The sequence below is a fragment of the Lissotriton vulgaris genome, chromosome 1_1, assembly GCF_964263255.1.
Source record: "Lissotriton vulgaris chromosome 1_1, aLisVul1.2, whole genome shotgun sequence".
NCBI lineage: Eukaryota > Metazoa > Chordata > Amphibia > Caudata > Salamandridae > Lissotriton > Lissotriton vulgaris.
The window spans coordinates 1,160,784,064-1,160,798,586 of record NC_141685.1 but is presented as its reverse complement, the minus strand read 5'-3'; the positions used below and the strand labels follow the sequence as shown (position 1 = coordinate 1,160,798,586).

The 14,523-nt window shown below is 47.4% G+C and overlaps 1 protein-coding gene across 4 annotated transcripts in view; it reads left to right on the top strand.

Annotated features, from left to right (window-relative positions):
- HDAC7 (histone deacetylase 7) overlaps positions 1-14,523 on the top strand; it is a 686,142-nt gene that overhangs the window by 544,551 nt on the left and 127,068 nt on the right. For all 4 annotated transcript variants that reach the window (XM_086964199.1, XM_086964189.1, XM_086964206.1 and 1 more), the window contains 2 exons: positions 3,506-3,639; positions 8,421-8,541. In XM_086964199.1, the coding sequence (XP_086820325.1) occupies positions 3,506-3,639; positions 8,421-8,541 (255 nt within the window). The remainder of the gene's footprint in view (positions 1-3,505; positions 3,640-8,420; positions 8,542-14,523) is intronic.

Here is a 14,523-nt window from a genome sequence, read left to right as displayed (position 1 = left end):
CAGCCCTCACTACCAAAGACACACTAAAGACAATGAAGTAAATCCACTCTGGGGCTCCCACGGACCCCTACTCCCTCCACATCTTCAAAAGACCCGCCGACACCATCGCCCCATGCTTCCCCACATCTTCAACCGCTCCCTCCCGAATGCCTCCTTCCCCAACGACTGGAAGCACGCTGAGGTCAACACCCCTCCTGAAGAAACCCTCGGTGGACCCCACTGACCTCAAGAACTACAGACCCATCTCCCTGCTCCCGTTCCCAGCGAAAGTCATCGAGAAAGCCATCAACAGCCAACTTGCCACTTTCATAGAGGAGCACAACATCCTTGACTCCTGCCAATCCGGCTTCAGAAAGAATTCCAGCACGGAAACCGCCCTCCTCGCCGCAACAGACATCCGCTCCCTCCTGGACAGAGGAGAGACAGTAGCGCTCATTCTCCTCGACCTAACAGCGGCCTTTGACATAGTCTGTCACTGCACCCTAGCACGCAGATTTCACAACGTAGGGATCCAGGACAAGGTCCTCGATTGGATCCGCTCATTCCTCTGCGGCAGAACGCAGCGGGTCAGACTCCCTCCCTTCCTCTCGGACCCCACGCTGACCACCTGCGGAGTCCCCCAAGGATCCTTCCTCAGCCCCACGTTGTTCATCATCTACATGGCTCGGCTCACCCCCATCATCGGAACCCACAGACTCAACATTGTTTCATACGCAGACGACACCCAACTCAACCTCTCCCTAACCAATGAACCCAACGCAGCCAAACACAACTTTCAAGATGGCATGGAGCAGTCGTCAAATGGATGAAGAGCAGCTGTTTACAACTCAACATGGACAAAACAAAAGTACTCATCATGTGCCCACACCCTGACGCCTAGAACAACACCTGGTGGCCCCCCGCCCACGGAAGCCCACCCGCCCCCACGGACAACGCACGCAAACTCGGAATCATCCTGGACTCCGAACTCAAAATGGACCACCAGATCAAATCTGTTGCATCCTCCTGCACCCACACCTTCCGCCTCCTACGCAAGACCTTCAAATGGATCCCCCTCAAACAAAGAAAGACCGTCGCACACACCCGCGTCACCAGCAGACTTGTCTACGGCAACGCATTCTACGCCGGAATCAACAAAAACCTCACCTGCAAACTTCAAAACATCCAGAACGCCGCCACCAGACTAATCCCTAACCTGCCATGACAAAGCCACATCACCCAGCACCTGCGCACACTCCACTGGCTCCCCATTGAGGCAAGAATCACCTTCAAGATTCTCACCCACGCACACAAAGCCCTCCACAACACCGGACCAGCATACCTGAATAGCCGACTCACATTCCACACACCCCAAAGGACCCTACGATCAGCCCAGCTCTCCCACGCTGTGGTTCCTCGCACCAGGAGGTCCAGATTGAGAGGCCGCTCCTTCTCCTTCCTCGCGGCCTGAGCCTGGATCACCCTCCCGCTCCACCTCAGACAGACGACATCACTCCCCAACTTCACGAGGGACCTCAAAACATGGCTCTTCGATAGACCTCCTCCTTGATGGACAGGACCCTGCGCCCCCCCTACCCCACCACCCTCCAGCGCCTTGAGACCCTTATGGGTGAGTAGTCGCTCTCAACAAACCCATGATTGATTGATTTACATGCAGTGTAAAGACGAGAATACGCCATCAGTAGAAGTGGAATTGATAACGGGAAGAGACGACATGCATGGACATGCTGTCATTATTGTAGGAAGGAAATCTAGCATGTACAGAATATGTTCTTATAGCACAAAACCAAATTGGATGTCTAGAAAATGTTATTTTAACAGGAGACAAACATTAAATGCATAAAGGTTGTGGCTCAAAAGGAAGACAAGATTACATGTAAATATATGTGCTGGCTGTACCAGGAGGAACTTAGCATTACAATTGAATCCGTAGACATGTGGTGATTGTCACCAGAAGACAACATAATATGAATATGTTTGTGTTAGTTATACAGGGAGAACGGTTACCAGTAATAGAGATGTGTTGGCTCTCACTGTATAGGTAATTGCCCAATGGTCATTTCCACAGAAAGGAGAGGAGGGGATGGTTATGACATTAATAGATGTCATGTAGAGATGTGAGGTGGTACCACAGAGAAGTTGAGATTGATAAATGTAGGATTTTTGCAGTGGAAGAAAAATAATGGTTGTTATAGAAAAAGAAGCTACTCTGCAAAGACTGGGGTGGGCTAACTTTACCGCTGACAGTTTCTGAAGTGGCTGTGTGTGTTAATCTTCAGAGAAGCTCTTTTCTGACTGTGATCTGGCCTGTGTAGAACAGATCCCTCCACGGCCTCTGTTATGAAGACCAAATCCTGGCACAAACATATCCACAATTGCTGTGTTCTTTACAATGTACACTGTAATATTGTATTTATTTAATTTAGCATGCTTGGTCCTGACAACATAGCAGCACCTCAGGCAAACCTTTTTATTGCAGTAGGAACATCTTCAACTCGAGTTGCTGTACATGTAACAGGGTTATTTGTGGGTTCAAGCTGCAATCCAAATTACACAAACCAGGCTGTGATACAGTGGGACTGCGAACAGTAATTGGGATAGTGATCTTTAGTTGTTTAATTGTATGCCACTCCTATGAGCCGATTTTATAAAAGGGGCATCAAATGGTTTGATTCGGATCATGCAGTTTTTGCTCAAACTCAAAAGCTAGGATTGTAACCAGTATGCCCCTTTGGGTGTGGTGATTCTCTATAATGACCCTGTTAATTCCAGGGATATAAATCCAAAGCCCAGCAGCATAGGTCCTAACAAGAAGATTATGAGGAGGAAGGCTTATGATAAAAACAAAGGTGTGATGATCCTAACCTAGGCTACTGCAACACAATGTGCAGCGTCCATCTTCTCTTGAAAACTAGACGTTTTCATGAGTTCTGAAATTGATATTTGCCACATATGTATACAGTGTCCATGGCCACTTCACACTCCCAGTGCAGTTCAAGGCAGGAATAACTGCTAAGAGAGTGTATCCCTTTAGTGACCTCTGCCCAGAGTATGTGAAAAACGAAGAGTATGAGTCAACAATCCTGAAGGTTCAGCTAAGTTTCAACACACTACCTTGTGTAGGGATATTTTCAACAAGAATGGGTTTGCACCTGAATACCATTGCTCTTTTCTTGGCTGTAGATCCCGGTCGAAGAGGCTTTAAACTCCTACCCCTGGAAGCCAGGCAAGCATTAGTACTAGTATGGCCCTTTCTTAAGATCGTCCACAAGTTGGTACAGTTTCCAGTACGCAACAGTTGAGAAGTTATCACAATATGTGATTTACCTGTACTTTATGTCCTCTGTGGGGGGTGGTTTTGGTTGTATTGGACTGAATTTTTGTATAGCCCGATCCTACTCCGGAGAAGGCCCAAAGTGTTATTTGACTGTGTTTTTCAACTGTTCGTTGTTGCTGCTGACTCCTTTCACTTCCATATTCTTTGTCATTCTCCTCTATACCCCAGGAATTGTATATGATTCCGTCATGCTGAAGCACCAGTGTTCCTGTGGAGACAACAGTAATCACCCTGAGCATGCAGGGAGGATCCAGAGCATCTGGTCCCGACTTCAAGAGCGGGGGCTGCGCAGCCACTGTGAGGTACCTACACCCAAGTAGACGTAAAGAACTTTTCTGATTACAGTCATGGGTACAGTTGTGCAGCGTTTACTTTTAGGAGGTAGGGCATCCTGGGCTTCATCATGCAGTCTCTTTCTTTCGCCGCGTTTAGAGCAGTCAGAATGGGAAACGGGTGAACCAGCCAACTCCCTTGGACTCACTGTGGTTCCAACAAAAAGGCTTGAGGGTGCTGGTCTCTTCCACTGGTGGTGCCTGTTGACTGTGATTGGACATAGTTAAACATGTTGTGAAGTAATCTCTGCCAGGATAAGGATGTTTTAAGGAGCTCGATGGTCAGTAGCTGTTAAGATGTCAAAGAGGAGCAGGAGAATAGCACTGCTAACACTTGGTTGTGTGTGGGAGTTCTACAGTCTTGAAAACCTTGGCTTTTTAGTGATGCAGAGCGGTCACCAGGATTCAGCATTGTCACGGAGGCCCTGCTCTGTGACATTGTTTTGGTGTTACTGTTCTTCTGCTGTTTCCGTTGCTATGCTCATGATGGTTAGGTTGGTGATCATGCACTATTTTTGGATGGGTAGTGTTGATCCAATAATTACTTTGTTAGCTGTGCAGGCTAACACTGCATTACAAAGAGATGATGGCACACAGTGTACCATTGTAATACACAGAGATGATGTTCGGCAGCCTAACACTCTAGGACACAAAGTTGCCTACTGCAGTACAATGACAAGATGTTATGCAGTCTAACACTAGGACACAGAGATGCTGTTCCGCTGTGTGACACTCGAGTAGTCAGAGATGGTGTTAGGCACCCTAACGCTCTAGTATTCAGAGATGGTGTTATGTGGTCTTGCATTCTCTGCACGGAGATGCTGTTCTGCATTGTAACAACCTAGTACACAGAGGTGATCTTCAGCAGTCTTACACTTTAATATACAGAGATGCTGTTCTGAAATATACCATTGTTCTACAAAGAAAAAGTGTACTGCAGCTTGGGACTCAATACACAGAGATGCTTCTCCCCACGCTAACACTCCAATGCACAGAGATGCAGTTCTGCTCTCTAACATCAGTATACAGAGACGCCGCTCTGCAGACTAATATTTACAACAAGGGGTGGTGAGGGACAGAGTCTCTGAATTAAGCAGAAAGCTCTCACCCAGTCAAGAGATCAGGGCTAGATCCAACACCGTTTTTTAGCTCACTGCACCATCCCAGTTTCAGAACCTGGCTGTATGCAAATTAGTCTGTACCTGTCCCAGTGCATGATGGGAACAGGGCAAACCAAACTACAAAAGCCAATTCTTACACTGGGAAGGAAACAAGCTCCCGGGGACCGGTTTCTGGCATTACAGCCGTCCCTTTCTCACTGCTCCATCAGGATTCAAGCAAGCCGGGCCGAAGACGGCTGAAATGCCAGAAACCGGTCCCCGGTAGCTTGTCTCCTTTCTGGTGAAGAATTGGCTTGGTAGTTTAGTCTGCCCTGTTCCCATGATGCACTGGGCCAGGGACAGACTGATTTGCATATAGCCAGGTTCTGAGCTGGGATGGGGCAGTGAGATAAATAACGGTGATGGATCAAGCCCTGATCTTTGGACTGGGTAAGAGTGGTCTGCTTAATTCAGACACTCTGTTCATCACCACCCCCTTTTCTGAATCGTTTTTGGCCACTATAGGTGTGGCAGGGTATACTCAGACATGAGTCCCTTTCTCACTGCTCCATCAGGATTCAAGCAAGCCGGGCCGAAGACGGCTGAAATGCCAGAAACCGGTCCCCGGTAGCTTGTCTCCTTTCTGGTGAAGAATTGGCTTGGTAGTTTAGTCTGCCCTGTTCCCATGATGCACTGGGCCAGGGACAGACTGATTTGCATATAGCCAGGTTCTGAGCTGGGATGGGGCAGTGAGATAAATAACGGTGATGGATCAAGCCCTGATCTTTGGACTGGGTAAGAGTGGTCTGCTTAATTCAGACACTCTGTTCATCACCACCCCCTTTTCTGAATCGTTTTTGGCCACTATAGGTGTGGCAGGGTATACTCAGACATGAGTCCCTTTCTCACTGCTCCATCAGGATTCAAGCAAGCCGGGCCGAAGACGGCTGAAATGCCAGAAACCGGTCCCCGGTAGCTTGTTTCCTTTCTGGTGAAGAATTGGCTTGGTAGTTTAGTCTGCCCTGTTCCCATGATGCACTGGGCCAGGGACAGACTGATTTGCATATAGCCAGGTTCTGAGCTGGGATGGGGCAGTGAGATAAATAACGGTGATGGATCAAGCCCTGATCTTTGGACTGGGTAAGAGTGGTCTGCTTAATTCAGACACTCTGTTCATCACCACCCCCTTTTCTGAATCGTTTTTGGCCACTATAGGTGTGGCAGGGTATACTCAGACATGAGTCCCTTTCTCACTGCTCCATCAGGATTCAAGCAAGCCGGGCCGAAGACGGCTGAAATGCCAGAAACCGGTCCCCGGTAGCTTGTCTCCTTTCTGGTGAAGAATTGGCTTGGTAGTTTAGTCTGCCCTGTTCCCATGATGCACTGGGCCAGGGACAGACTGATTTGCATATAGCCAGGTTCTGAGCTGGGATGGGGCAGTGAGATATATAACGGTGATGGATCAAGCCCTGATCTTTGGACTGGGTAAGAGTGGTCTGCTTAATTCAGACACTCTGTTCATCACCACCCCCTTTTCTGAATCGTTTTTGGCCACTATAGGTGTGGCAGGGTATACTCAGACATGAGTCCCTTTCTCACTGCTCCATCAGGATTCAAGCAAGCCGGGCCGAAGACGGCTGAAATGCCAGAAACCGGTCCCCGGTAGCTTGTCTCCTTTCTGGTGAAGAATTGGCTTGGTAGTTTAGTCTGCCCTGTTCCCATGATGCACTGGGCCAGGGACAGACTGATTTGCATATAGCCAGGTTCTGAGCTGGGATGGGGCAGTGAGATAAATAACGGTGATGGATCAAGCCCTGATCTTTGGACTGGGTAAGAGTGGTCTGCTTAATTCAGACACTCTGTTCATCACCACCCCCTTTTCTGAATCGTTTTTGGCCACTATAGGTGTGGCAGGGTATACTCAGACATGAGTCCCTTTCTCACTGCTCCATCAGGATTCAAGCAAGCCGGGCCGAAGACGGCTGAAATGCCAGAAACCGGTCCCCGGTAGCTTGTCTCCTTTCTGGTGAAGAATTGGCTTGGTAGTTTAGTCTGCCCTGTTCCCATGATGCACTGGGCCAGGGACAGACTGATTTGCATATAGCCAGGTTCTGAGCTGGGATGGGGCAGTGAGATAAATAACGGTGATGGATCAAGCCCTGATCTTTGGACTGGGTAAGAGTGGTCTGCTTAATTCAGACACTCTGTTCATCACCATCCCCTTTTCTGAATCGCTCTGCAGACTAAGGCTACAGTACAAAGGAATGTTGTCCTTTACTCCAATGCCGTAATACTTGGATATGCTGTTCTGTAGTCTAATACTTTAGGACTTAGAGATGTAGCTCCACAATCTAACTCTAACACAAAAGAGATGCCCTGCAGCCAAGATTGTAGTCCACAGGGATGCTACTAATAAGTCTAGCACTATGATTCAAAGAGATGCTGCCGAGCAGTCATACTGTACCGCACTGTTGTGCTGTTCTGTAGCTCTTTTGTACAAGAGATGCTTCTTGGCTATCTAACATCATGGATTGCGGAACAGTATCTCTGTGTACTTGGCCTGTAGCAGAGAGATGCTCTTCTATAGACAAACACTGTAGAACCAAAAGATAGTGCTTGTAGTGTGGTATTGTAGTGCACGGAGATCCCTCTCTGCAGTATAATGGTGCAGCACATATAGATTCCTCAGCACCTAACATTGTAGTACACAGAGTCCACTTTAGCAGTCCAAAGCTGTAGAGCACCGACTTTCCAGGTGTAACTGTGGTACACAGAGTGATTGTCTGACAGTGTAAAGCTGTACAAAAGGGGGTGGTGATGGACGGAGCTTCTGAATCAATCAAACACTCACACCCAGTCAAAAGATCTGGGTTTAATCCATCACCGTTCTTTAGCCCACTCTGCCACCCCAGTTCAGACATGGCTATATGCAAATCAGTCTGACCCTGTGCCTCATGGGAACAGTCCAGCCCGAACTGCCAAGCCATGTCTTCCCTGGACCGGAATCAAGCTTCCGAGGACTGGTTTCTGGCATTCCAGCCGCCTTCAGCCCGGCTTGCTTGAATCCAGTGGCAAAGTGAGCAAGGGACTCACGTCCGAGCATACCCTGCCACACTTATGGTGGCCAATAGCGGTACAAAAGGGGGTGGTGATGGACGGAGCATCTGAATCAATCAAACACTCACACCCAGTCAAAAGATCTGGGTTTAATCCATCACTGTTCTTTAGCCCACTCTGCCACCCCAGTTCAGGCATGAATATATGCAAATCAGTCTGACCAAAAGGGGGTGGTGATCCACATCACTGGAGTCAAGCTATCCAGGCTGAAGATGGCTGATAGCCAGAAACCGGTCCTTGGATGCTTGATTCCGGTCTGGGAAAGACATGGCTTGGTAGTTCGGGCTGGACTGTTTCCATGAGGCACAGGGTCAAGGCTGATTTGCATATAGCCATTGTCTGACCTAGGGTGGTGTGGAGTGCAAAAAACGATGGGTTTAGGCCCAGATCTTTGTACTGGGGTGAATGTAAGACATTGTTCTGCATTCTGTCCATCAACTGTGTTTTTTGCAGTGTAAAGCTGTAGCACACAGAATCCCACGAGATTATTTTAAAGCATGCCTGATCATTTTTACCTTTGTTTCCCTCTTTTAGTGCATCCGCGGCCGCAAAGCCACACTGGAGGAGCTACAGTCAGTCCATTCAGAGCGCCATGTCCTGTTATATGGCACCAACCCACTCAACCACCTGAAACTGGACAACAGGAAGCTTGCAGGTACCGGACCCTTCTCCTGGGGCAATGAAGATGGGAGGGATCTGTGGCAGAGGTATTAGGAAACATTTACACCTAAACCACCACTTCCAATGCAGAGAAGGAAGAGACTCCAAAAGTTGGGACAAGTGGGGTCTCCACAGTAGCTGTTGGGAGCGGAGTTCTGTTCGATTTTTGCACAGTTTTTATCACTGGGACTTAGATAGGGGTTTTGAAACTGCTGCAAGACTATCTGATGCTAACACTGTGAAGGTGAATCGGCCCTGTAGGTCATAAAAGGCATGAGGCCCTTCTCACCAGCCCACCCCGGACTGAGCTTCAGACTTTGGCTTTCAAATACTTGCTTAAAATAGTGTAAAATGTGTGACAAGGGGATTGCCACATATTCAACACACTTTTTGTTTAAATTAATGAGACACCCCTCTATTACAATGCAATACTGCTATTTTAAAACTCAGAATAGCTGTTTAGCAACAGCAAATGGCTGGTGGTTTACGAAATGTTTCCCAGACTTAGTTATAGAAATTGACAGCCTAAATAAGCTGGCATTAAACAGTTCCCATTTGTTCTCCAGATGTAAACCCTGTTTGAGGCATGTGTGCTGTAGATACACAGGCTGTGCATACTCCTGCCATCTAGTGTTAGGTACGGATGTTTGCAAGTTGTTTTCCTTAGAAGAAGTCTTTCCAGTCATGAGGTAAGGTGACTTCTCCTTTTGGTGATACTCCACATGGGCATCGATTCCATTGTTCGATAGTTTTTTCCGCCATCAGGTTTGGACGTGTATTGCTGCTCTCCGGTTCGAAACCGTTCTTCGGGTTCCCCTTGGTGGGCAATGCACTCTACACTCAATGGTATTGTTTTCGTATGCGCTTCCCTGTTCTCCGTGTATTGAATTGTTCAACAAATTCTCAATCTTAGATCGAAAAGGTTGTGGGAGGCTCTCGGGCCTAGCCGTGTCGGTCCAGCCTTCTGCCGATGGAGCAGACTCTTTTCCAATTCTGTCCACAGTGCCACGTCAAGTACCCTCGCACCAACCTACATGAAGTTTGTAACTTGTGCCTCTCTCCGGAGCACAAGGAGGAAGACTGCAATGCCTGTAAATTGTTTAGGTCCAAGAAAACGTACGCAATCGTCTGACTTGACGACGAGGAATGCAACACCAAATCATTCAACACACTTCGGATACCATCGGTGAAGAATCAGAGCAGGAAGAGATTGAAGCATTGGTAGCAGAAGAAGAAGAAGCCTTCTCTGTTCCAGAGTCAGAATCTGAACTCCAGATCGATTTGGAGTCTATAGACGTGCCTCCGGGACAGGGTGCTGTGAGTACCGAAGACCCCGTACCCTCCCAAAACCTTTTCCAAAAAGCATAAGGCTACAACACCACCTCTGCCTTCTGGCCGAAATCGGCACTGAGACAATGTTTCCGACGCCCCACCTCCTGGCTCGGCACCAAAACAAATCGTCAGGTTCGAAGGACAAATCTAGTTCAGAACCGAAACCCTCTGCTATGAAACAAAAACATGCTTCGGAGCCAAAACCTTCCGCTCCCAAAAGTAAATCTATATCGCCGACGAAATCAAAGGACAAAATCTCAGAGCCTCCTGGGCCAATTTTAAACCTTCTTAAAAACAAGTTGAATCCTAAACAAAAGAAGATTTACATCAATCCTGATACGGGACATATTTCTGCTAAAACGCAAACTTGCTTCAGAGGACCCTGCATATAAGATTTCTCTGAAGAACAAAAAGGACATGGCTACTAGCCCTGCTTATCCTGCCCCACAAACCCCTCCACCTCCACCATCTTCTCCACATTTACCAATTCGAGATCCTTTACACGTAACACCTCAGGGATCTCCATATACACAGCCTGAAGGGGATGATATTGATGAAGAAGCCACTCATTTGCTGGTAGACCCATGGAATGATTACACCATTGACCCTCCATTAGATACTGAGCCAGACCTTTACCCTGCAAAGCCATCACCACCGGATGATAGTGTGGCTTATCACCACTTATTGCTAGAGCATTAGAGTATCATGGGGGAGCCTTGCATAACGTATCCTGAGAAGAAGACTTTTTATTAACACATTTGGGTCCACACACTAGTCAAGTCAAACACTCCTTATGCTAAAGGGTATGGTGACATGAATGAGGATGGTCTGCACACCGTATTAGTCCCATTGTAATCCAAAGGGTATGGTGAGGCATACAGATGATATCTTCAAAGACCTTGTGCGAGCATGTATTTTAACCCCCAGAACCTATAAAAATGTAAACCTTCACATCTGATCCTGTGTTTATCAAAGGACAATTACCTATCGACTCCCTAGTGGTGTCCAATGCTTGCGAAAGAGCTAATTCGCAAACCTCTGGCGATGCACCTCCCAGACAAGGAATAAAAGCTTATAGACGGCTCGGGTAAAAAGTGGCTGCTCAAGCCGCTAACCACTGGCACATCGCAAACACACAGGACCTACTAGCTAGCTAGGTACAACAAGGCACACTGGGAGGAGATGGAGCAACTGCTCCAATATCTCCCAGAAGAACACAAAGCCAAAGCACAAGAGCTAGATCAAGAGGGGTAACTCATTTCTAACTCTTCAATCAGATGTGCTCTAGATGCTGCTGACACTGCGGCTAGGGAGAACAATACCAGCGTTCTCATTAGAAGGCATTCATGGCTTAGGATTTCGGGGTTGGCAAAATCCATGGGAGCGCTCCAATCCCCATCAAATGGAGGCTCCTTGTGTTGCTCATTTTACAGAGCAGCGTCTAAAACTACATCTTCCAAAACTTATAAAGGCAACACCCAATCCTCTCCCTCTAGACGTTTCTATAGTGGAGGGTATAGAGGAAACAATTCAAGGGGTAGGGGTAATGGTACCACAGTGCGTAACACCCCTTGACGGTATCATGCAAAAGTGCCTCATGCAAGAGTACACATGCTTCGCTTCAAGAATGTCCAGCACGTCAATGGAATCAGCCACAGGGTCATTTAACAGATCTAGTGTTGGTAGACAGCCGCACCCATCGTTCTCTGAAGTGGTAGAACCCACAAAATGTATCAAAAGGGCGGCCCTTCATCAACCCTGTTCCACAGATCATGCTAACAGCAGACGCATCTCTCACAGGTTGGGGTGTTATGTTATGCGATTTGTAAAGCGCATGGCTGTCCTAGCAAAAGAATGTCCCAGCGTTGAAGATCAGGGAGAAGAGAGAATAAAATGTTTTAGCCACTGAAACAACCATGTCTTTGCTGCCTTTCTGAACGCCAAAAGATCGGGAATCCTCCTGATAGCGAGAGGCACTGAGTTCCATAAAATGGGGGCTAACACCTTGAATGAACGGCCTCCGACTTGCTCTACGGAAACATGGCACCCGCAAAAGGTTTAGATCCGCAGAGCACAGGAGGGGACATAGTGGTGGCCAAGGTCTCCGAGAATCGCCGGTCCGGAGCCTCTCAAAACTTTAAGACTAGCACAAAGTGCTTTAAACCTAATTCTTTGCTCCACAGGGAGCTAGTGGAATTGACGCAGCACCCCTGTGACTGAGCTATACTTAGGCAGTGCAAGTAAGGTGCGAGCTGCCACATTCATGGTGCGTTGGAGCCTACTGGTCACAGATTTGTTAGCACCAAGCAAGAGGCTTTTACAGTAATCTAACCTCGTCAGGATCGTGGCTTGCACAACCAACTGTTGTGTGAGAGTTTCAAATAGACCCAAAATGAGTTTAAGTCCACGCAAAATACCAACACAGGTCCCTGTCATCGACTTAGCGTGCTCCTCAAACGAGAGTGCTGTATCCAACCGGATGCCTATATTTTTTACCGCTGCTTTGGGCGTAGGAGGACTACCCAACACCGGCACCCACCAGTTGTTGCCCCAGAGGTGTTGATCTCTGCCAAACAGGAGGATCTCAGTATTAGATGAGTTTAACTGCAAACAGTTAACCCCCATCCACCCCACTATGGCTGCCAGATCCTCCTGAAATGTAATCATGTCCTGGATGGAGTCCTTGGTACAGGAGAAGATCAGTTGCGTATCGTCCGCATATGATACCATCTGTATGTTGCGCGTTTTGGCCAACAAGGCCAGCGGACGAACGTAAATGTTGAACAGGGTCGGACTCAGAGCCGACTCCTCTGGGACTCCGCAGCACAGAGGGTGTATCTATGAGTGGGACGGAGGAGCAATGACCTGGAAGGACCTTCACGCAGAAAGGAGAAGAACCAATCAAGGGCATTAACAGTAACACCGATTTCACTCAGCTGATAGATCAGGATGCTGTGTGAGACTGTGTCAAAGGCCGTGCTGAGATCAAGCAGGATGAGGGCAGTCAAGTTGCCTCCATCCATGGAGGCTCTTAGTTGTTCTGTTACAGCTAGTAAAGCAGACTCCGTGCTGTGCTTAGGACGGAAGCCATCTGGGACGGATCCAGTATGGAGTGAGACTCCAAATATTGCATCAAAATGCCTTTCACATAAGATTCTTTCATTTTGGCTAGGAACGGCAGGAGCGAAATTGGGCGGTAGCTCTCCGGCCTAGAGGCATCAAGAGAAGGTTTCTTCAGGAGGGGGATAGCTTTCGCATTCTTCTAGGTTTGAGGAACCTCCGAGTTGGAAAGGCAAAGGTTAATAAGATCCAGACAGCTAGGCAGGAGACAGTCCTGATGCTGGACTAAAAGATCAGGCTTGAGGGGGTCATCAGGGGACCACAATTTGATCTTCATTACCTAAGCCTTGAGACTGTCTAGAGTAATAGAAGGGAACGTGTGCATATAGTTGGCCCCATATCCTGCAGACTCATCCCACAGTATCACAGAGGCTTCACACTTCCCATGGAAGCTATCGTAAATACTCACTACTTTATTGATAAAGTAGGTGGCTAACACCTCACACTGGTCGTTAGAAGTGATGGAGCTTTCACTAGTCACTGGAGATTTCACCATATCCTTTAATAGGGAGAACATAGTTTTGGAGGGATTCTTGCTCGTGTTCATTTTGTCAGCAAAGAATGTGGCTCAGGATTTCCAATCAATTTGTTATAGCTTTTCCTAGTGGTTATGTACTCAGATTTGGCCATAGGACAGTAGGAGCGTCTCCAACAACGCTCAACAAATTTTACAGTTTTTCCTGGTCTTAGCAAGAGACCCATCAAATCACTCCTAAGCATGGCCTTTCTTAGGATAGGTCCATTTGGCTGGAATGCATCTATCTAGTTCCTGATTAATCCAGTTCCCAAAGCCAGAACTAGCCATCTTGACATACAAGGAGAGAGTAGGCTGAGAACTGGCAAGAATATTATGGAAAGTAGGATGGTCCTTTTTCTGCCAGGGACGTTTTTATATGGCATTAAGCCGACTCAGAATTTTAGAGCCGGTATGATGTAGTGAGAAACCTATTAGGTGATGGTCAGTCCAAACAATCGGAACCACTATTGGGGCCCCGTGAGTAGAATGTTAGTTAACACAAGGTTAAGCAGATGGCCTGCCTTATGCGTAGGTCTGGAGACCAATTGATTTAGTTGGCAGGCAGCCAAATCATTCAAGAAATTATGTATATCTGGGTCCTTATCGACTCCAGATGTAATTCAGATCGCCAATAATAGTTGGCAGATTGAAGTGCAAGGCTACTAACTGCGTTAATATGCCCTTCTCTAAAATTTTTGGAGGGCCCATGTGGGAGGTAGATCAGAAGTCCAGAGTACTTAAAATTACTTGATAAGTCTATTTTAAATATGAGGCTTTCGCAATCCCGAATAGGTGCATAATCAAAAGTGCAGGTATAGCAGTCTTTATATATTGCGGCGATACCCCCACCACGACCAACCTCTTTGTTAATGTTCTTAATGACAAAACCCGGGAGCAGAGCCAAGGCAGGAATAGCAACAGAGTCTTGGGAAAGCCATGTTTCTATTAAAAACAGGATATGAAAGAAGTTTTCAGATAGTAAGTCAAAGATTTCGGCATGATGTGTAA